Genomic DNA, 21,010 nt, shown 5'->3' with positions numbered 1-21,010 from the left:
CCCGCAGCTGCCGCCGACAGGAGGATGACTCCTTTGGGAGGGATCAAACCCGCGCGGCCAGGGCTTAGCGGGGCCGGTCCTACCCCGCCCCTGCCCAACACTGATCCCGTGTCCCGGTATCCAGAGGTCACAGATGCCCGAGGCGCGTCCCCCACGGGCAAAGCGGAGATCTGATAAGTTAGGACTCCCGTAATCAGGGTGGGAAAACCAACGCGCGCTCCCACCTCGATTATCCTGATTTTTCTCCCCTCTCTCAATTCTCTGTTTGATCCCTGGTGTCCCGGTCCCCCAGCCGTCGGGAGGGGAGCCCGGGCCGTGGGGCTGGGCCCTGCGGGAGGAGAGGATGGACGCCGCGGGGACGGACACTCACCTGCGGGAAGTCATGTCCGCGCCGCTCCGCCGTCCGCTGTGCGCTCCGAACTCGGGTTGGGGCCGGGGCCCGGCACGCAACTCAGTCCTGGAGGTTAATCCCCGCCCCCCCACCCCCCTACAAGGGCAGACCCCACCCCACCCCCCACCACCCACCCCCCCCAGGGCCCTACATGGGACCGCAAACCACGGGGTTGCGTGGGAGGCCCCACCCATTTATCTGGGTCTCGCAGGTCCCGTCCCTGCTCTTAAAGGGCCCGGGCCTTGCTCCGAGCCCGGCTCCGACGGAGCGCTGTTACCTGGGCAAGTTCTAGGACTTGGAGGGGAAGCGATGGGGAGACAGGAAGACAGTGTGGCTTAGTAGAAAGAGCGCGGGCTTGGGAGTCACAGGACGTGGGTTCCGATTCCGACTCCCCCACCTGTCTGCTGGGTGACCTTAGGCAACCCACTTAACTTCTCTGTGCCCCAGTGACCTCACCTGTAAAATGGGGATTAAGGCTGTGAGTCCCACCTGGGACAACCTGATTTCGTTGTATCTACTCCAGCGCTTAGAACAGTGCTTGACACACAGTAAGGGCTTAACACCTACCATAATAATAATTATTATGCCCTGCCCCTGCACCCCGGGGCAGAATAAAGCTCCGAGCGTGAACCAATCAAAATGGGGCGGAGGGCTGTCCGAGGGAAGTGATCGTCGGGCAGGAGAGGACCCCCACCCCCGCTGCCCCTCCCTTTGACCGGACCCGGCCTCGCTCTACCAGCCCGAGGGTGGAGGGGTGCATACACTCGCCCCCCCCCCCCCCCCGCCAGAGAATGCGCCCCCGGCCCTCCCTCCTCCGTCCGGCTATTTTTAAAGCGGTTCTCGCTATCATTTCCTAAATATACCGACCCGGGCCGAGCAGACCCCCCACCCCCGGGTCAAGACTAGCGCTCATCCCGCCGCCCCCCACTTTCCCCTCCGGAAACCCCCTGCTCCTTCCCTGCTCGGTGTCTTGCCGGGTCTCGGCCCTGGGACCGGAGGCGGAGACCCCACGTGCTGAACCACTGGTAACGGTTATTCTCCGGCCTTCGCCCCCGGACCGAGACGGAGCTACGGCCCCGTCGGGGGAGCGGGGAGGCTGAACTCGCTGCACGGTTGGGGGCTCCACGGGCTGTGACCCGGGGGAGCTGCGGGGAGCTGCAGAGCAGTAGGGAGGCCGGAGGACCGAGGGACGGTGAGAAGATGTTGGGTGTGACGGGGGCGGGGGTAGCCTTGTTTCCTTGAGCGACCTCGGAGGTGGAATTTGCACCCAGAATTTCCCCTCCACTTTCTCCTTCCCTCCATTTTTGGGACACAACGAAAATGGCCAGGTTTGTGCCACCGGATTTAGTGGATCAACTCCTCGCACCCGCCCCTAGGCCACACTGAACGGGCTGGGGTGGGAGAGGTATTATTATTATTATTATTACTACGGTTTTATTGTTATAGAAGGATAATAACGCAGTATACATAATGTATAATAATAATAGTTTAGCACTTACTGCTCTAAGCGCTGGGATAGATATTTAGGTTGGACACAGTCCCTGTCCCATGCAATAATAATAGCATTTGTTATGTGCTTACTCTGTGCCAGGCACTGTTCTAAGTACTGGAGTAGATACAACACAATTAGGTTGGACACAGTCCCTGTCCCACATGGGGCTTACAGTCTAGATACAACACAATTAGGTTGGACACAGTCCCTGTCCCACATGGGACTTACGATCTTAATCCCCATTTTACAGATGAGGTAACTGAGGCAGTCCCTTTACCACATAGGGCTTACGGTTTTAATCCCCATTTTACAGATGAGGTAACTGAGCCATACAAAAGCTATGTGACTTGCCCAAGGTCACACAGCAGGCAAGTGGCGGAGTTGGATGCAAGTGGCGGAGTTGGGTTTAGAACCCATGACTTTCTAACTCCCAAGCCCATGCTCTATCCATTACGCCACGCTCAGTCTAGGTAGGAGGGAATCCCCATTTTCCAGATGAGGAAACTGAGGCAGAGAGAAGTTAAGTGACTTTCCCATGGTCACACAGCAGACAAGTGGCGAGAAATAGCATGTTCTAGTGATAAAGGACGGCGCTGGGAGCTAGAAGACCTGGGTTCAAATCCTGGCTCCACCACTTACTTGCTGTGGGCAAGTCACTCGACTTCTCTGTGCCTGAGTTTCCTCAGCTGAAAAATGGGGATTCGGTACCTGTTTTCCCTCCTACATAGATTGTGAGGCCAATGTGGGATGGAGACTGTGTCCATCCTAACTAACTTGCATCTATCCCAGAGCTTAGAACAGTGCTTGAAGTAACGTAAATGCTTAACAAATGCCATAAAAAAAGGCAGACCCGTTATTAGAACCCAGGTCCTCCAACTGCCAGGTCCCTGCTCTTTCCTTTAGGCCATGCTGCTGCTTCTTGCGCCACCGAAGCTGATAATGATTTCCGAATCCCCAGCCCTGAGGACTCAGAGATGCCTTAGCCTTTTTCCCAGACCCAGCTCCTTTTCCCGGCAAGCAAGCTCAGCAGCCCCAGGGGACTGGAGGAACGGCAGATCAACCACAAGAGGATGAGGGGACAGTGAAGGGGGCATCGAGGTTGAGACTCGGCCCAGAGGTCAGACAGGAATTGGAGAGGGGAGGAACGCACAGTGGGAGCGGGGGTGGGATGTGTGGGTGTGGGAGGGGGAATGGGGAGACCCAGGCCTCTCTGCTCCCCTCCTGGCCCATAACCTCTGTGATCTGAGGGTTTATTCCGTCTCCAGCCCTGTCCAGAGTTGCAGTTTCTGACTTCCAGCTTCCTGCCCAGCCCAGACCCCACCCTCATTCCCCTCCCCGCCCCTTCCCCCTTCCCTGGGGGCTTTCCCAGAGCTTGATTTTTTATTTATAAACCCAGCTGTTTACTCTCGCAGCAGCAGGGCTAGTTCTGCCCCAAGGCATCAGATGGCCTGACCCTTCCTGAAGCCGCAAGGTCTCAATCTGAGGCAGAGGGAACAGGACACACTTGACCCAAGGGGACCACTCCCAGGCCCTGCTCGGGCCAAAAGGGGGATCAGCGGCAGACATAGGCTGGGCAGACAATGGCTCGAAGCCTGCTTGCCACTCACCTTAAGGGTGTGTGGCAGGATAACTCTGGTCACCAGGTGGGCAGGGGCAGGATCAGACCTCAAGGTTAGCAGGACCATCCCTTGCATCCCGCCTCTGACCAAGATGGCATCACCACCCAAAGAAGCAACTTGGCTAGTAGAAAGAGCATAGGCCTGGGAGTCAGAAGACCTGGGGTCTAATCCTGGCTCTACCACTTGCCTGCTATGTGCCTGCCCTTGGACAAGTTACTTCATTTCTCTGTTTTTTCATCTGTAAAAATGGGAATTAAATCCTACTTTTTCCTACTTCCTGTAGACTTTAAGCTTGTGGTGGGTGGAACGTGTCTACCAACTCTGTTAAATTGTATTCTCCCAGTAATAATAATAATGGTATTTCTTAAGCACTTATTCTTTGCCAAGCACTGTTCTAAGCTTTGGGGTGGATACAAGCAAATTGGTTTGGACACAGTCCCTGTCCCACATGGGGCTCACAATCTTAATCCCCATTTTACAGATGAGGTAACTGAAACACAGAGGAAGTGAAGTGACTTGCCCAAGGTCACACACATGGCAGAGATGGAATTAGAACCCAGATCCTTCTGACTCCCAGGTCCATGTTCTATCCACTAGGTCACGCTGCTGCTCAAGAGCAAGAGCTTAGTACAATGCTCTGCACATAAGTGCTCAAAAAATGCATTTGAGTGATTGACTGATTGATTCTTAGATTGTGAGCTCCATATGGGACAGAGACTATGTCTGGCCTGATCATCTGATCACCCCAGGCTTAGTAAGGTGCTTGGTAAGCTCTTAACAAATACTATTAAAAAAATTAAAATCCTGCCTTTCCCAGTCTTCCCGAAAAATGTGTTTAAGCGAGTGGGGATGGGTGGCTTGCCATTCCTCCCTCCAGTTCCCACCAATGTCTGTGATCAAGTGTACCACCCCCTCCCCCGCACCCCCCTGCAAACCTTAGGCTATATACTGATTGGAACGAGGAGGCTGAGTTTTTCTGGATACCCGCCAAAAGTCCTGGGTTGGGCATGACCTACCAGAGTTCATCCTATCCATCCTCCTGCATCCAAATAGGACTGTCCCTGCTTGGGGCCCAATTTCCCATCTCTGCCAGATGGGAAGGTGGAGGAGCGGGATCTGGCATCACGCTCCACACCCTTGCTCTGCCCAAGTTTCCAAACTTTATTTCGCAGTGATTGACAAAGACACAGTTAGTAACGGTTACATCATGCTGGACCCCACCCCACCCCCGGGCCAACAGCGGGACCCCGTGTCCCGGAGTCTCACCTGAGAAACATGCGGCCGCGTGGACGAACTGGAAAATATCCCCCCAAGATTCCACCCACCCCCCACCCTGGGACTTCCCTTAAAAACTGACCCCTACTTCCCTGTCCCTACCCCAGCTGCCACTCGAGGAGAACCCTCCCCTCTGCAGTGGGCCCCTAACGGGCTGGATCTGGGCTCTGACTGCAGACTGAGGGGGATTTAGGGTTTCACTTTAATGGGCTATCACCATGCCCTTACTGGGGGTGGGGAACAACCACAGAAGTGGCGAGGTTGAGAGGGATTTTTCATGGGAAACAGGGTCTGGCTAAGGGGTAAAGTCAAGGGGGCTAGTTGTAGCCCCTCGAGGGCTCCCTGAGCCTCGATGACTGAGAGACATCAGTGTCTGGCCCCCACTCCCTCCCCTATCATCCTAGAGTTTGGTGCTTCCCAACTCCCAGGGGTGGGGAGGGTCGCTCTGCTTGAAGAAATAGGCAGATGTGATTATTGTAATTACTCACATATCCACCACCTCCCAGCGGCCAGCACTTTCCAAGCCAAAGCCCAGGCACAAGAGGGATGCTGAGGAATTGCTCAGGCCGAGACCAGCCCATCAGGGCCCTCAAGTCGGGGTGAGGCCAGGAAGCGGGGTGACTGGTGGTGAGCAAATACAACAGTAACCTTCTTGCGGGCCCTAGGGTTAGCAGGGCTGAATGGACTGAACATGCATGTAGACACATGTGAAGGTGGAGAAGGTGGGAGGGGGAGAGGGAGTTGGGATGGGAAGAGACAGGGTGGCTTCTGCCTAGTCGGGCACATTGTGGGCAACAGCAGCTCTGGCTTTGGTCCCTACATAGAGTCGCTTCAGAGTCAGAGAATCAGAAGGCGTCTCTGGGGTCAGGCCAGGTCAGGCCAGGTCAGGTCTCCGTGAGTTCTCTAGCAGGCTGGGCTGCAGAGGTGGCAGAGGTGGGAGTGGCAGGAGCATGGCAGAGAAAGCTCTCTGCACTGGGTTGATTTCCCCCATCCCTGGGGGGTGGTAGGAAGGGGCACAGAGGGGAGGGGGCTTTAGCTGCAACAGCAGGGACAAGCCAGGTCGGGCTGGGGCACGTCTGGCTAAAAATAGATGTCCCAGCTGCTGGGCTGAGGACTGGGTCTAGTGGAGGGAGGGGGGACAGTCAGCCCCTGCCCCCATCAAATGCAGAGAGCTAGGACCTGGCCGGGTGGAGGGGGGTCAGGGTGGGGGCCCTAGCTCTGAAATGGTCCACACGGCCCCGAGGGTTGGGTGGGGATGGGGGGTTAAGCAGTGCATTAAAAATCCCCAAATACAGTCAGACTCTTACACACATAAATTACAAACACAAATCAGAAGGGGACAGAGGCCATGGGAAAGGAGCGGAAGGAGGGGTGAGTGGACCAACTGGCTTTCTGGCTACCCCCACCCACCCCGCTTCAAGCCAAAGGGGTTGGGCTGGGGTCGGACGGCCACCTCTGAACACCAGATGGAAGCGAAGGCCGTTGCCATGGTCGGCCCAGCTACCTCCCTCACCCTTCCTGGGGTTGGGGGCAAAATGGAAGAAAATGGGACTTGGAGAAGGTCGGGGAAAGCCCCACGGAAGAACTTCTGCTGTCCCCTGTGTCCTTGATGTCCCCTTGCAAACTCTGGGAGCTTCTCCTGCGGGATGAATCTCGCTGGCTTCCGTCCTACCACGGCCCCGGAAGTCCCGCAGCCAGGGTCAAAGGTCAGAGGTCCCACATAACCCCAACTGCCCCAGGCGTGCGGGTGAGGGTCCTCTGTCTCCAACCCATGGGCAAATAACAAATGATATAAAAACAAGCAAGAGTTTACAAAAATAGAAAATAATTACAGTAGCCGGTGGTGGCGGCGGGGCGGGGCTGGGGGCTGGACGGGGGATGGGGGCCCAGGCCAAGGGCCGGGCGGGCGCTATTTGGCTGAGCACTGTAATATCGTGGGCTTGTTCACGGCGTCACCCACCAGGTGCAGCTCTCTGCCATCCACCAGCACATCTCGGATGCAGCCAATGTAGCCGGTGCCATAGGCCTTGGGCAGCCTGTGGGTGACGGTCAGCTTCTCCACTCCTCCTGGAGGGGGCAGGATGGGGGGCATGAGAGTCAGTCCAGACACTAAGGTTAAGCATCTGGCCACTGTCCCCCGGGATAGGTGTGTCTGTTCTGGAGGTCCGCTGTCTCCCTCCCTCCCCAAACCCTGTTCAACCTGTCTTCTTAACCCTTCACCCCCCAAAACCCCCAAGCATCTCACCCAGCCACAGGGCCCCGTCCGTGTCCAGCTGGGTGGCCCCCAGCGGAGAAGAGCCGGTGATGGGGGCTTCATTGCCGACCTGCAGGGTCCCTTCCCTGTGTACCCTGTACCAGAAGGGAGGGGAGAGGGAGGATGGAGTAACCCCAGCACCCACTGTACCCCTCCTCTTCCTCCGGCAGCAGCTACAGCACCATCTGCTGGACAGAGCTGGAATGGCACCAGGAGCCCTACCAACCCTCCTCCTCACCGACCCACCCAACCCCCTTCGCCGCCCTTCCCCATTCCTCCATCCCCAACCAAGCTGTCCAGCTGCCCAGCCTGGCCACCCTCCTGGACAGGGCCTCCGGCATCTTAGCCACGCCGGGCATCCAACCAGGCCAGGCCAGGCTTGAAATAGTGTCTGAGCCAGTGGCCTGGGACTCCCCCTCCCATTCTTAGAACGTGGGATGGGCATGACTGCACTGGCACCCCCACGTGCTCCGTGGCATCTCCCTCCACCATCCCCGCCGGGTCGGCAGCTGACCTGTGAGCCTTGACCCGCACCCAGCGGTTGGTGTTGACTGGCACCGTGGAGCGGAGGACGACAGGCTTGGAGCCGAGGTCGTAGGACATGTGCAGGTGGCCATCAACGATGGCCAGGGCGATGTAGTCGGCCCGCTCTGTGGCCTTCCCACTCCACAGCACGAGCCCCTGGGTGGCCTCCGTCTTGATGCTCAACTCGAAGTGGTTGGCCTGCAGGGCCTTCTCACTAGAGGTTAGGGGTTGGGGGATGTGGTCAGGGGACTTCCGAGGAGGAGGAGCCCAGGGACAGGGCCTCAGCCCCTTGGCTCCCCTATCTGAGATTCCCCACCCCCAAGCTGCAGGGAGAAGTGGACTGTTCTTCTCAAAGTGGTATTTGTTAAGCGATTACTAGGTGCCAAGCACTATACTAAGTGCTGGGGTAGGTACAAGATAATCAGGTTGAGCACTTCGGGCTCACAGTCTACATAGGAAGGAGGACAGGTGCAGAGGAGTTAAGTGACATGCCCAAGGTCACACAACAGACAAGTGGTGGAGCCAGGATTAGAATCCAAGTCCTCTTTCCATTAGGCCACGCTGCCTCTTCTGTCAGAATAATGGGGTTAAAGACCAGCCCCCCCCAAAACAAGCTCTCCAAAACTCATCCCAGAACAAGGATGTGTGTGGGAGAGGGGGGGAGAAATTGGGTATCAGGATCACATCCAACTCCGCCACGGCCTGGAGCCCACTCCAAGAGGAGCTCCTCCCCTCATACAGTGCTCTGCATACAGTAAGTGCTCAATAAATACCACTGACCATTTGATTGTCCCTACCCTCAGAGAGTATTAGCCTCCTGAACACCCCCCCACCCCCCACACAAAGACTTAGAGCCCCCATCAGCTCCTAAGGGACACTACAGCACCCATGGTCCAAGTCCCCGCCAAGGGTCTCAGAGCTGAGCATCTGAGACGGGCAAGGAGCAGGTGGCGGGGGGATCCTTGCTCTCGCTGAGGTAACACTTCAGTCCCAGGCTCCATCCCCTCCACCCCACTCCCACATCCCAGATCTTGGGGCTATTGGAGCCTGCGAGCTGGGTGCCTCTTAGAGCCAAAGGCCCAAACCACCCAGAGATGTGGAGAGTCCCAGAGGCATGTCAAGAGATACAGAGGGAATGAGACACAGCAACAGAGGCAGAGAGATGCAGACACAGTAATAGAGATAGAGAAGCTGAGATTCAGGCACACGGAGGCAGAGAGCTGCAGAGATAGAGAAGCTGAGAGAGTCAAACACACAGAGGCAGAGATACAGACATAGTAACAGAAGCAGAGAGTTGCAGAGATGAAGTAACAGAGATGCATAGACAAAGAGAAGCAGACCGCAGAGACAGAGGCAGCAGAGAGATGTGGTGGGTCAGAGCACCGCGGTGGGTGAGGAGAGGGGTGGGCAGAGGTGTTTGGCCAGAGTGGCAGCCTGAGAGACTCACCTGGGCTCGCTGGCTGAGCCCGAACCAGCAGGACTGAGGCGCAGGGAGAGAGGCAAGCAATAAGCGGAATAGAAATAGCCGGCCAGCGCGGGGAAAGGGGAGGATAGGCAGCAGGGGAGGGTCTCTTGTCCTGATGACCCCACCCTTTAGCTGCTGAACAGGGGACAGTGCTGGGAGCTTCATCGAGACCTTTAGTCCACATCTGCGATCATCCAGTCCAGTCCTGTGCCTCCAGTGGAAAGACCCCCTCCTTTTGGCCTAGACCTATGGGATCCCTTCAGCTACCAATTCCCAGGGAGAGGGGCCACGAGCCACCTCGTTACCTGGCCTGACACCGGGAAGTCCTCCCTGCTGTCTAGCCTAAGTCACTTCTTAGCGGTCTCTGCCTCTCCTTGCCCCATGAAGAAGGTTTGGATGACCCTCGGCTGCAAACGAATTGGGTGAGTGGGTGGGGGCCCCGCAGCGACAAGCAGGCTGCTCCACTGCACTCCACTCAACTGGGCAGACATATACTTGGCCCCCGGTCCTTCCTGCAGCAACCTCCAACTCAATCAGGATTGACAGGGTGGAGGGCAGGGGACACATAAGCCCAACACACACACACACAAACACAATAGTTCTTGATATGAACTTGAAGACTCCAATGACAGTGAAATTCACTTATAGGTAACCCCCTACACCCTTCCCTCCACACACATCCATTCAGTCCTCTAGACTGTAAACTTGTTGTGGGCAGAGAATGTGTCTACCTACTCTGTTGCACCATACTCTCCATAAGTGGTCTGTAGAGTGCTCTGCATGCAGAAAGCACTCAATAAATGCCATTGATTGATCAATGCACATACAGAACAGTTCTTGATACGTAGCTGAAAACACCACTGACAGTGAAATTTCTCCTATAGGTGCACGCATACACACACACACCTACACACACATGCTTGGACTACCTCTGGGAAGAGCAAACAGTCAGTGCTGTGGGGTCCATGGTGTCGGGATTTCCCTGCCTAGCCCCAATTCTTTCGGTCAAAACAGGGCTCCCCAAACCCAGCCTGGCCCCCAACAGCTATGTCTGCAAGAACTGAAAATGAGCCAAATCAGCTAGGAGTTTGGGGGCCTTTCCAACCTCAGATCACTGTCCCCCAGGGCTCAGGATCCACCCCTCCCTGACCAGGCACCAACTCAACCTGGAGATATAGACCTTGGCTTGCCCTCCTCTCTTCCGAAGTTTCCGGAGGCCAGGGGAGGAACCAGGGAAAGGACCCTCTCCTCTAAAGACCAGAAAGGGTGAGTCAATGGCCTAAGATCACTCAGCACTTCAGGAAAGGGGATCCCCTTCCTCCCCCATACCCTGGAGCCTTACAACACTTGCAGAAAACAATCCCTAGGGCCTGATCTGAATCCCTCTTGCTGTAGCTGAACTTCCAGCCCCTCACTTTCATCCACCCCGATCCTCTATGCCCTTTGGTTCCCTGCCAGATGTTGTCTACACTGCCTGGTGGCTCCCCCCAGTAACCAAAAGGATAGCTGGAGCTACTTACGCTGGGATCTCATTGGTCAGTTGGCTTGGAAACAAAGAAACACACAGTGAGGAAGCACAGACACACAGAAAATGAACAGAGGGACACCAGGAGGTGGGGGTAGACTCCACAGAAATGGAAAGGATAATAATAATAATGGTATTCGTTAAGCGCTTACTATGTGCTAAGCACTATTGTAAGTGCTGGGGTAAATACAAGGTAATTAGGCTGCCCCATGTGGGGCTCACAGTCTTAATCCCCATTTTACAGATGAGGTAACTGAGGCACAGAAGTTAAATGACTTGCCCAAAGTCACACAGCTGACAAGTGGCAGAGCAGGAATTGGAACCCATGACCTCTGATTCCCTAGCTCATGATCTTTCCACTAAGCCATGCTGCTTCTCATGGACTAACTCAAGGATGGACTTACTCAGGAAACAGGAACCCTCACTCTGAACCCACGACCCCACTCCCCCATGGGTATGGGGTGTTGGCCCCTCACAAGTGCCTGCCAGGAGCCCTTGGGCAGGTTTGGGATGGCAAGACAACCCTAACCTCTGATTCCTGCCCCCAGGGCCCGAGTGCAGAGAGAGGTGATACTGGATCAGAGAACCCTCTGCCTGGGCACAGGATTTGGTGGTCCTGCCAGCTTCTCCCCCACCCTCCTCCTTCCTTTCTGTGCTTACAGAGTGGGTGAGTAGCTATTTGCCAGCACAGGCTACGGAGCTCTCAGAACACAAGACTGGGAGCTCCAAACTGAGTCCTGGGCAGGGGCAGGAATTGGAACAGGGCCAGGGCTGGGCAGGGACAAGCATGGAGCAGGGCAGGGCTGGGGTATGAACAGTGTCAGGGCCTGGAGCAGGGGTAGGGACAGGGGCAGGGGGGCCTGGCTGGGGTGGAACAGGGCCTGGGCTGTGTCAGAGGATGGTGAGATGGACAGAGGGCTGGACAGAAGGACGGAGAGGCAGGCAGAAGGTCGGTGCAGGGGTAGGGGCTGGAGGACACAATGGGGAACAGCCCGGAGGCTGGAGAGATGGTGGCAGTGTGGGGATGGGGGAGTGGGAAGGGGCCAGGGTTACCTTGAGGTCACCGCATTGTGGTACTCGATGGATGTCCGGCCATCAAAGGCAATGGCCTCTGGGTCTCCGGCTGACTTCTCAATGAGCACTGGGAGGGGGTGGAGAGTCAGTCAGTCAATCGTATTTATTGAGTACTGACTGCGCACAGAGCACTGTATTAAGAGCTTGGGAGAATACAATATAACAAAATAACAGACACATTCACTGCCCACAACAAGCTTACAGTCTCGGACAGAGACTGACCGAGGCTGAGACGGTTCGACAGCAACACAGAGTCAGAGTGGAAGGGGGGCAAAGGAAGTGAGTCATTTAGTCAGGCCAGGCGTGGCTCAAGGCTAGCTATCTTTTGTGACTGTGTGACCCCATGGGTGGACAGTTGATTCCGAAGTTAGACGAAGAGGATAGGGCCTGACTGCCCAGAGGTCAATCCACCCATCTGCCTCAGAAGATTAGTCACTCAGTCTACCCTTGGGGAAGATGAAGATCAGAACCACACTCTTCCTGGGTCCCCCTGGCCAGTTGCAGCCCCAGCCCCAGCTCCAACCACTCCAGCCTCCTCACCCAGTCCCCCCGGCCCAGGCCCACAGAAGATTAGTCACTCAATCTTCCTGGGTCCCCCGGCCAGTCGCAGCCCCAGCCCCAGCTCCAACCACTCCAGCCTCATCACCCAGTCTCCCCGGCCCAGGCCCAGCTCCTGGTCCACCTCTCACCTTGTTCGCAGTGCCCCCCCGAGAAGCCTCTCAGGCACTGGCACTCATAGGTGTCCAGCCTGGGAAGGCACAAGCCACCATGGTGACACGGCTGGCCCGGTGCCCGCGTGCAGGGGTGTCCATGGAACTGGGAGACTGCAGCAGCCGCCTGGACATTCGCCTTGGTCAGCAGCGGGATCCCCTGGAGGGAGATCTGGGGGGGGCAGGAGCGAGGGGGGCTCACGTTTAGAGGCCCCTGCCCCTGGATGATGCACCGCCCAAAGATAACCTCTGGCCGCTGGCCCCCTGCCCATTGGCAGATACTTACCCATTGGATGGCCCCTTGGAAGCCAGAGGATAGGGCAGCTGCCCGGGCCAGCTGGCTGAAGTCTGGGGCGCCCCCCACGAATAGTGGCTCCTTCAGGTTCAGGGACGTATGGGGTACCTGTGGGGAGGAACCTCAAGTGAGGGGAGGCATGGGGGGGCCCAGCGCGACCAGATCCCTCCTTTCAGCCTGCTCTGGCAAGGTGGATGGCTGTAGATTGGGGGGCTTCTTGGGGAGGGGGCAGCCCCTCAGTCAAGGACACACGGTCAGGGAAGCCTGCCCCCTCTTCTCCCTCCAGCCAGTGAGCACAATACATTTTCCCTCTCCCCCCACCACAGTTCAACTGTTGGGGTGGGGGTCTGCAGAGCCCCCTTGCTTTCAGGGCACAGTCCACCTCCCACCCCAGTGCCCAGCTTGTGTCCATACTTATGCCCACCCCAAACCCTCCCTAGTGCCCCAACCCAGGGGCCCCATGCATCTAGCTATACAGCTAATTACACAGAAAGGGTCAGAAATGACTGGGTGGTGATGGAGTCACTGTAAGAGCGAGCGAGATCACAAAATGGGGTGGGAGGGGGAACAGACAGGCACAAGCAGTGGCTACTCTACAGACCAGAAATGGCTGGTGGACGGGGTGGAGGGGAAGTGAGGAGGGGACGGAGACAGCGATGAGGGGAGGGGCAGGCAGGGGGGCATACTTATCTGTACCTTACGGGATTTCTGAAATCCAGGACAGCGGGGAAACATGACATTGTGGGAAAGGAAAGAGAGCAAGAGATGGGGAGAGAGGAGAGGAGAAGAGGAGGGAGGAGGGGAGAGGAGAAGGGGGAAGAGGAGAGGGGTTGAGGGCAGAGGAGAAGGGGAGAAGGAGAAGCAGGGAGCAAGAGGGTGGGGGAAGAGAAAACAGATCAGTGTGTTGGTCCAGCAGGCAGGGGTGTGGCAGAAAGAGTTCCCAGGGAGGGGACAGAGGAAGTAGGGGAGGAGGGAGGCAGGCAGGGACCTAACTCCTGCCCCCTCCATCCCACCTTCCTTCCCAGCAGGCCTTAGACAGGAAGAATGTGGGAAAGGCCACAGGGAACCAGCGGCATCAGAGGGCAGGGTAGGGTGGGGGGGTCCCGGGCCCTGGGGAAGGGGACTGTGAGGCAGGAGAGCAAAGGGGTAGGAGAAACTGCCCAGAGCAGGCATCAGGCCAGGCCGGACCCAAACAACCCAGGAGCCTGTTTCCAGCTCCCAGTCCCTCGGGCCCCCTATCCCCACCCCACCCAGGCCCCAACCCCACTGACAGCCTCCCCCAACCCATGATCGCTGAACCTCTCGGTGGGGGGTAAACAAATGGACAGACCCCACCAGGACTGACCGGTGACTCGCCCAGGACTCTCTCCCCACCGTTGACCCGCAGGACACCCTTCCGGTCATTCCTTTCCAGGGAGACGCTGGTCCAGGTGTCCAGGGTGATAAGCTCCCGACTCCTGGCCAGGGAAAGAAGGGGTGAGCGACTCCCCCCACACCCCCGGTGGAGGCACGACAGGGTCCCCTTCAGTGACCGGGCCCCAAGCCCTAAGGGCAGGGGTGAGGGTAGGCTGGCTCACCGGATGACGGCTGTCCCTTTGCCCAGGTCGTAGCGGAACTCTAGGTGCCCGTCGTGTAGAGCCAGGGACACAAAGTCTCCCCGCCCATCCGTCCGCTGCCCGTTGTAAAACAGGAGGCCGCTGGGGCTCTTGGCCAGAAAGATGACCTCCATTTCCATCTTCTTCCTGCACCATCAGCCCGCCCAGCAGTCAGAGGTCATCCCTTCAACCCTGCCTCTGTGCTGGATGCCTCCCCCGGCCCGGTTCAGCCCAGTTCAGCAGGGTCCAAGAGGTGAGGTTTTCCTACTGCATCTTGCAACTCCCATGTCCTCTTCCCCGACCTACTTCTGCCTGGGCCCCTTCTAGCCACTGGTTGGGGAAGAAGGGGGTTGGGTCACTCACCCCACATCACCCCCAAAGGTGTGAAGCCCTTTCAGCTCCAGGAAGGAGAAGCCATTGAACTGGGGGAGGAAGGGTGCAGTGTGACCCAGCTCCTGGTCCTGGTCTGTGACTGTAGAAGGAGTGGACATCACGGCTGAAGTCAACTTCTGCTTGCCCAAGGTAGGCTTCTGTTTGAGCCCGCTGTCCCCCACCCCATCACAATAATGGCCCCGGAGCAGCTTCTCTCTGCCCCCGGCCCCATCATTCATGCCCCACCACATCCCTCCTAAGCCCCTCATCCTCCCGTCAGATAACACAAGGACCCCTCTGTAATTACCCTTCCTGGGTAATACTGGGTCTCTTTCCCTGTCCGCCCTCTTCGCCCCCACCTCCTGCCCCGGTGATGCCAGGACCCACCTGTCTGGCAGAATTCACCCTCGCGCCCCATGGGGCACTTGCACTTGGCCCCTCCGTCAGGCAGCACTAGGCAGGTGGCAGCTCCGTGGCAAGGGCTGGGCTGGCAGGGGTCTCGTTCATCAGCGCAGGTGGGACCTGGGGGTGGAGGCAGGGGCATAGGGGAGGAGGTCAGTGCGACCGAGGCCCCTCCCTGCCCCTTCCCCTCTGAGCAGCTGGCCAGGGTCTGACAGGCCACCAAGCAAGATCAGTACTAGGTAAGTGGCAGCTGAGCTCCACCTCAGCAATGGCTGTAGGGATAAAGTGGCTGCACCCTCACTGATTCTCACTGATTCATGTGAGACAGTGTCCCTGCCTCCTCCTGCCTGGTGCCCCACTGCCAGACTCCTTTGGCCCTGACCTCACCCCTCTGCCCCGATGTAGTCGGGCAGTCAGGCTCCTTTGCCCCTTCCCTTGCCTTACTCCCATACCCCTGCACTGGAGTAGCCAGGCAGATAGGGTCCCCCGTCCACCCCCCACGAATCCCCCCGGGGTCTTGCCCCACCCCCACACCTGTATACCAGGCAGACAGGAACAGTGGATTAGCAGCTTCCTGAATGTGGCAGGTGCCCCCATGGTGGCAGGGTGAGCCCTGGCAGGGGTTGTCCCCACACTGGCCCAATGCTGGAGCCATAGAGGACATCACTGCCTTCTTCCTGCAGCTCGTAGCCCCGATCATTCACATCCAGCAGGCGGACACAGCCCTTGAGGCCAGCCATGGCCGCCGTGCGCTCAGACACCCTGTGTGGAGATGGGACAGGTGGGCTCAGTGGGACCCAGGCCCCCAGCTTCCTTTCTCTTCACCAGTCCCCTTGGTGAAGCACCAAGGCAGCAGCCCTTTCCCTCCCCCAGACTCACACGGCCAACTGGTCAGTTGGCACCCCGCCCACAAACAGGTCAGTGTCCAGGTCCAGGCCGTCGGTGCCGATGGGACTCTCGCCGGTCACGGGGGGCTCCCCATCCACAGATAAGGACCCACTGCGCCGGTTCCGGCTCACCACCAGCTGGTGCCACTTGCCCAGCTCCACAGGTACCTTGCTGGTTACCGTGCCTGTGCCCGACCCTGTGTTGAACCTGTGGGCAGACAGGAAGGAGGCATTTGGGTTGAGCATGGAGGGGGCCTGAGAGAAAGCTGAGTGGGCATGGGGATGCTGAATGGGTACCGGCGGCTCTGAGTGGGCATGGAGAAGGGAAGATTGAGTTAGCATGGAGAGGCTGAGTGAGTACTGGGGTATGGGGTATGGGGTGGAAGCGTAAGGGCAACCCGGAGCCAGCCCTCCCTGTCCCACTTCCCCGTGCCCAGCCGCACCTGAGCTCCACAAAGCCCCGCACCAGCGCTAGGGAGATGAAGTCTTTGCCCCGATTCTGCCCGTTGTACAGCAGGAGACCTTGCGGCTCCATGGCCCGGAACTCCATGGCCACCCGCACGGTGTGGTAGGCACGCAGAACCCGGAAGGCCAGGTACGACTGGCCACCGAAGGCCGGGATCGAATAGTGCACAGCTGAAATGGGAAAGGAGGTCTGCAAAGGCTCAGATGCTCCCCTTGCCTCCTGTCACTGAGGGTCATCAGGGAGGCAAGCCCTCTCTCTCCCACTGGGTGGGTCAGTACAGAGATCCCCCCCCTCCGTCCCCACAGCCACCCACCTTGCTCACAGACAGCACCCCCCCAACCGGCTGGGCAGTTGCAGGTGAAGTCCTTGTCCTCGTTGTGGCAGGTGCCCCCGTGGAGACATGGGTGCGAGTCACAGGGCCGAGGGGGCGACCGGCTCGTGGCAGCTAGATGGCGGGGGGTGGTGGCGGCCGGAAAATGGCCCGGGGACAAGGCCCGGGGAGTTCCCGGGGGACGGGTGGTCCGATGAGAGCTGGTGGTGCCGCTGGCTGTAGTGGTGGCCGTGGTGGTGAAGAGTGTGGGCACCCAGTCTGAAACGGGGGGGGTGGGGTGGGGTAGGTATTGGATGGTGCCAGAGCTGAGGTGGAGGGGAAGGGGGAGGGTCTGGGCAGGAGTCTCTTTGCCCAGCATTCCCTCTGATCCCTGAATTCTCCCCAGAGAACGGGGCAGGGAAGTGATCCTGGAGGTCTGGCAGGAGTCACTGGCAGCTTCACCCAATTTCTGGGGGGGCAGGAGGAGCAAACAACCCACTCAACCTCCAGGGCAATGCAGGAGGAGGAGGGTTGGATGCAGCAGAAGAAGTTGAGTTAGACAACAGGGAGGCTTTCCTGATCTTAGGGGTGGGTTTTGTTTATTTTTATGGTATTTGTTAGGACTTACCAAGTGCTAGACACTGTACTAAGTTCTGGGGTAAAAAGAGCAGTATGGCAATCAGAGGACATGGGTTCTTCCCCCTGCTCCACCACTTGCCTGGTGTGTGTGCTTGGGCAACTCACTTAATATTTCTATGCCTCAGTTACCTCATCTGTGATATGGGAATTAATACTGTGAGCCCCCCATGCCTCATGTACAGTGTCATTTTTGTTTCTTTTTGTGGTATTTGTTAAGTGCTTACTGTGTATCAAGCACTAAATGCTGGGTTACATACAAGCTTATCAGGTTGGACACAGTTCCTGTCCCACATGGGGCTCAAAGTCTAAGTAGGAGGGAGTAGGATTTTACAGTTGAGGTAACTGAAGCACAAAGAAGTTAAATGACTTGCCCAAGGTCACACAGCAGACAAGTGGCAGAGTCGGAATTAGGACACAGGGCTTCTGACTCCCAGGCCCCTGCTCTTTCCACTGGGCCACATTGCTTCTCAACATGATTAGGTTATATTTATCCTAGTGCTTAGTACAGTGCCTGGCACAAAGTAAGAGCTTAAAAAATGCTATTTAAGAAACGAAATAAAAAACCGAATAAGGTTGGACAGTCTCTGTCCCACATGGAGCTCACAGTCTTAATCCCCATTTTACAGAGGAGGTAACCTAGGCACATAGAAGTTAAGTGATTTCCCAAAGTCAAGCAGCAGACAAGTGGCGGCGCTAGGATTAGAATCTAGGTCCTTCTGATTCCCAGGTCCTTGCTCTATTCACTAGACCATGCCGCTTCTCAGGGATTTAATAATAATAATAATGTTGGTATTTGTTAAGTGCTTACTATGTGCCGAGCACTGTTCTAAGCGCTGGGGTAGACATAGGGGAATCAGGTTGTCCCACGTGGGGCTCACAGTCTTGATCCCCATTTTACAGATGAGGGAACTGAGGCACAGAGAAGTGAAGTGACTTGCCCACAGTCACACAGCCGACAAGTGGCAGAGCTGGGATTCGAACTCATGAGCCCTGACTCCAAAGCCCGTGCTCTTTCCACTGAGCCACGCTGCTTCTCCGTGGCTTCTGAGGAGACCCCTCTCCCAGACCTGGTGTTGGGGTTGAGGGAGGGACATCCAGCCTAAAGAGATAGTAAGCGCTTAACAAATACCAACATTATTATTATTATTATTATTATTATTATTAAAGACGGGGATGGATGAGATTTCTCAAAATTCTGTTCTGACCAGGGTCACTGTGGGGTCAAATCCCTGACCAATGGCTCTACCCTACAGCCAGCCCCTTTTGGCATCTCTTCTGAGTCTTCACTGGCCCAGAGCCAGACATGGGCAAAGGAGGGGTGGGGGACAAAAGGAAAGGGAAGGAGGACAACCCCCCTCCTCAGAAACACTTCTGTGGATCTGGGGGGCCTGGCCCAGGGCTCTGACGTCAAGAGCCCTGGATGTCTTTAATGCAGGGCCAGAGAGTTTGTGGGAAAGTGGGTTGGGGGAGCAGGTTATGGAGGGAGGGGGGTGGGTATGGAGGGAGGGAAGCAGGTCTGGGAGACGGGAGCGGAACTAGGGGAGGGGAATAAGTCTGGGAGCAGAGGAAGGGAGCAGGGCTTGGGGAGGGGGCAGGAGCAGGACTGAGGGCTTACCAAAGTCCATGAATTTCACGTGGTCTTGCTGTGGCTTTCTCACCACAATGGCCTTCTTCTTGGATGTTCTGATCTGCTTGAGCAGGGCTCGAGCCACATCGGGGGCAGTGAAGGTTGTGGCTGGGGAGATGGACAGAGTGGGGCAGAATGAAGCTACAGGGATTGCAGGAAGTGGCCTATGGCCCCTCCCCAACTCCAATCCCTCAACCAGTCAGCCACTGCTGGATCAGTGGTCCTTCTCCTGGGGCGGGTACTCACTGGGGTCGAAGTGGGCATCCACTATGGCACGGACAGAGCCGCTTGGCCCCAGGTCCCGCAGCCGGACACTGCGGAAGTCTTTCTTGACGTCCGAGTTTCGGAAGAGGTCATCAAGCTGTGGTGCAGATGTCCAGGCTGAGGGTCAGGGCTGGTCCACAACCCGGGTTGGCAGCCCCCATGAGGCCCCCAGGTTTTCTGGACCCCTGCCAAGGGCCCTCCCTCCCCCAACCTCCATGAGTCCCTGAGCCCACCATTGCCCTGCTTTGCAGAAGTGGGGAAAAGCAGGAGAGGTACTGGGGAAAGTATTCAGACCCTTTCCCAAGTCTAACTTACATCCCTTCCACTGCAGGCAAGGAAGAGTGGTGGTATTGGGACCCTGGACAGATGCAGGACTGGGAGTGAGAGTAGGGGTAAGGGAGGGCAAGCGAGGGATTGGGCCAAGTAAGGGCAGGGGCTGGAGTGGGCCAGGCCAGGGGCAGAGTTTGTGGCAGGGCATGGGCAGGGGCAGGATGTGGGATGAGGGCAGGTACTGGATCAGGGTAGGGGCACAGGCATGGGCAGGGGCAAGGTCTGAGGCGGAGCACCGGCTCACCGCGCCCTCAATGCTCCGGGCTGTCTCTCCGAACAGCTCGGACTTGGGGTCCGACATCTCCTGAGTGTAGAACAGTTCTTGTCCCTCCACCTCCTCCAGCACGAGGACCCCTGGGAACACCTTGGTGGCTGCAGGGGACAGGATGGGGTCGGGGGGAGAGGCCATGAGAGCCCTACCGGACACCCCGGCTCAGCACTGACCTCTGACCGGCCTCTCCGGGCAGGGGCAGAGATGTGGCAGCAACATGTCATGGGGGTTAGTGGATGGCTCTGGTGGGGACATGGAGGGTGTTATTGACAAGGGAGAGGGTGGGGCAGGGGGATACCAGACTGAGTCCTCTGTGCTCCGGCCGGCACCGCCGAACCCCCCTGGACTGGCTGGGCGACAAGAGAGAAATGTTAACCAGAACTGCCGGCCTCCACTTCACCCCCAGGTGGGGGCAGGAGGACGGGCTGCTCATGCATCCAGTGCACACGTGGCCACGCACATGCAGGAATAGGACACACAGGCCTCCCCAGGCACACACATATACACACCAAGGCCCACCCAGCCCAGAATGGCTCTCCCGGAGACCTCCCCTCCAATCTGGCCCTCCACTCACCTCTCCAGCCCTGCTCTGCCCTGGCCCAGGAAAGTGGAGCCTCCTGTGAGCCAGGCGGCTGTGCCAGGCATCGCAGGGTAGAAGAGAAGCAAAGAGACAGGGCAGGCGGCTCTCATCCTGGCAGTGCCCACTAGGAAGTGGACGGGTGGGGGAGAGGACCATCCCTCTTCCCCAGGGATCTGTGCAGTCAGAGCTCTAGCCACTCCAGGCCTGCCCGTCCCGCCCTCCCTGTCCCCCCACCAAGTGCGGTGTCCAGTTGGACCACTCGGTCAAGGTGAACACACCCTCACCTGGGCAGTTGGTCCCCTCGGTGTCCACGGCCACTGTCTTGCCATCTGAGCAGCAGCCCAGGGCCGTATTGTAGCATGAAGCCCTCTCGACAGCGGGCGTGGGCACTGTCCTGCTCTCTTCTTCCCTCTCCTCCTCTTTCTCCTGCCCTGCTCCACAGAGGTCGGCGGGGGGAGATGGGTGTCAGCATGGGGAGTTGCCAGGGGTTCAGGCTAACTGCTGGGAAACTGGGAAAGGTAGGTGAGGCCCCTGGCCATGAGGGGTCTGGAATGGTATGGGGATGGGCAAGCACAGGCCTTCGCCAGAGCAATGACTGGGAGGGTCATGGATGGCCTGAAGGTGCCCACATAGGCTTATCTA

At 57.7% G+C, this 21,010-nt stretch overlaps 2 protein-coding genes across 2 annotated transcripts in view; both read right to left on the bottom strand.

Annotated features, from left to right (window-relative positions):
- LOC100086381 (tyrosine-protein phosphatase non-receptor type 11-like) overlaps positions 1-480 on the bottom strand; it is a 28,623-nt gene extending 28,143 nt beyond the window's left edge. Inside the window, exon 1 of the mRNA XM_029066790.2 lies at positions 371-480. Within this exon, the coding sequence (XP_028922623.1) occupies positions 371-384 (14 nt within the window). The 5' untranslated portion in view covers positions 385-480. The remainder of the gene's footprint in view (positions 1-370) is intronic.
- A 4,162-nt stretch (positions 481-4,642) lies between these two features.
- AGRN (agrin) overlaps positions 4,643-21,010 on the bottom strand; it is an 80,102-nt gene continuing 63,734 nt past the window's right edge. Inside the window, 23 exon segments of the mRNA XM_029065172.2 lie at positions 4,643-6,844; positions 7,023-7,126; positions 7,546-7,770; positions 9,004-9,036; positions 10,542-10,565; positions 11,600-11,687; positions 12,310-12,502; positions 12,617-12,733; positions 13,322-13,333; positions 13,971-14,082; positions 14,203-14,367; positions 14,584-14,692; positions 14,980-15,114; positions 15,537-15,559; positions 15,561-15,634; positions 15,636-15,756; positions 15,874-16,089; positions 16,325-16,517; positions 16,661-16,936; positions 18,912-19,031; positions 19,170-19,284; positions 19,762-19,889; positions 20,653-20,799. Coding sequence (XP_028921005.1) covers positions 6,687-6,844; positions 7,023-7,126; positions 7,546-7,770; positions 9,004-9,036; positions 10,542-10,565; positions 11,600-11,687; positions 12,310-12,502; positions 12,617-12,733; positions 13,322-13,333; positions 13,971-14,082; positions 14,203-14,367; positions 14,584-14,692; positions 14,980-15,114; positions 15,537-15,559; positions 15,561-15,634; positions 15,636-15,756; positions 15,874-16,089; positions 16,325-16,517; positions 16,661-16,936; positions 18,912-19,031; positions 19,170-19,284; positions 19,762-19,889; positions 20,653-20,799 — 2,888 coding nt within the window. The 3' untranslated portion in view covers positions 4,643-6,686.

Source organism: Ornithorhynchus anatinus, chromosome 5 (assembly GCF_004115215.2).
Source record: "Ornithorhynchus anatinus isolate Pmale09 chromosome 5, mOrnAna1.pri.v4, whole genome shotgun sequence".
NCBI lineage: Eukaryota > Metazoa > Chordata > Mammalia > Monotremata > Ornithorhynchidae > Ornithorhynchus > Ornithorhynchus anatinus.
The sequence above is the reverse complement of the archived record's forward strand: the minus strand, read 5'-3'. Positions and strand labels throughout refer to the sequence as shown.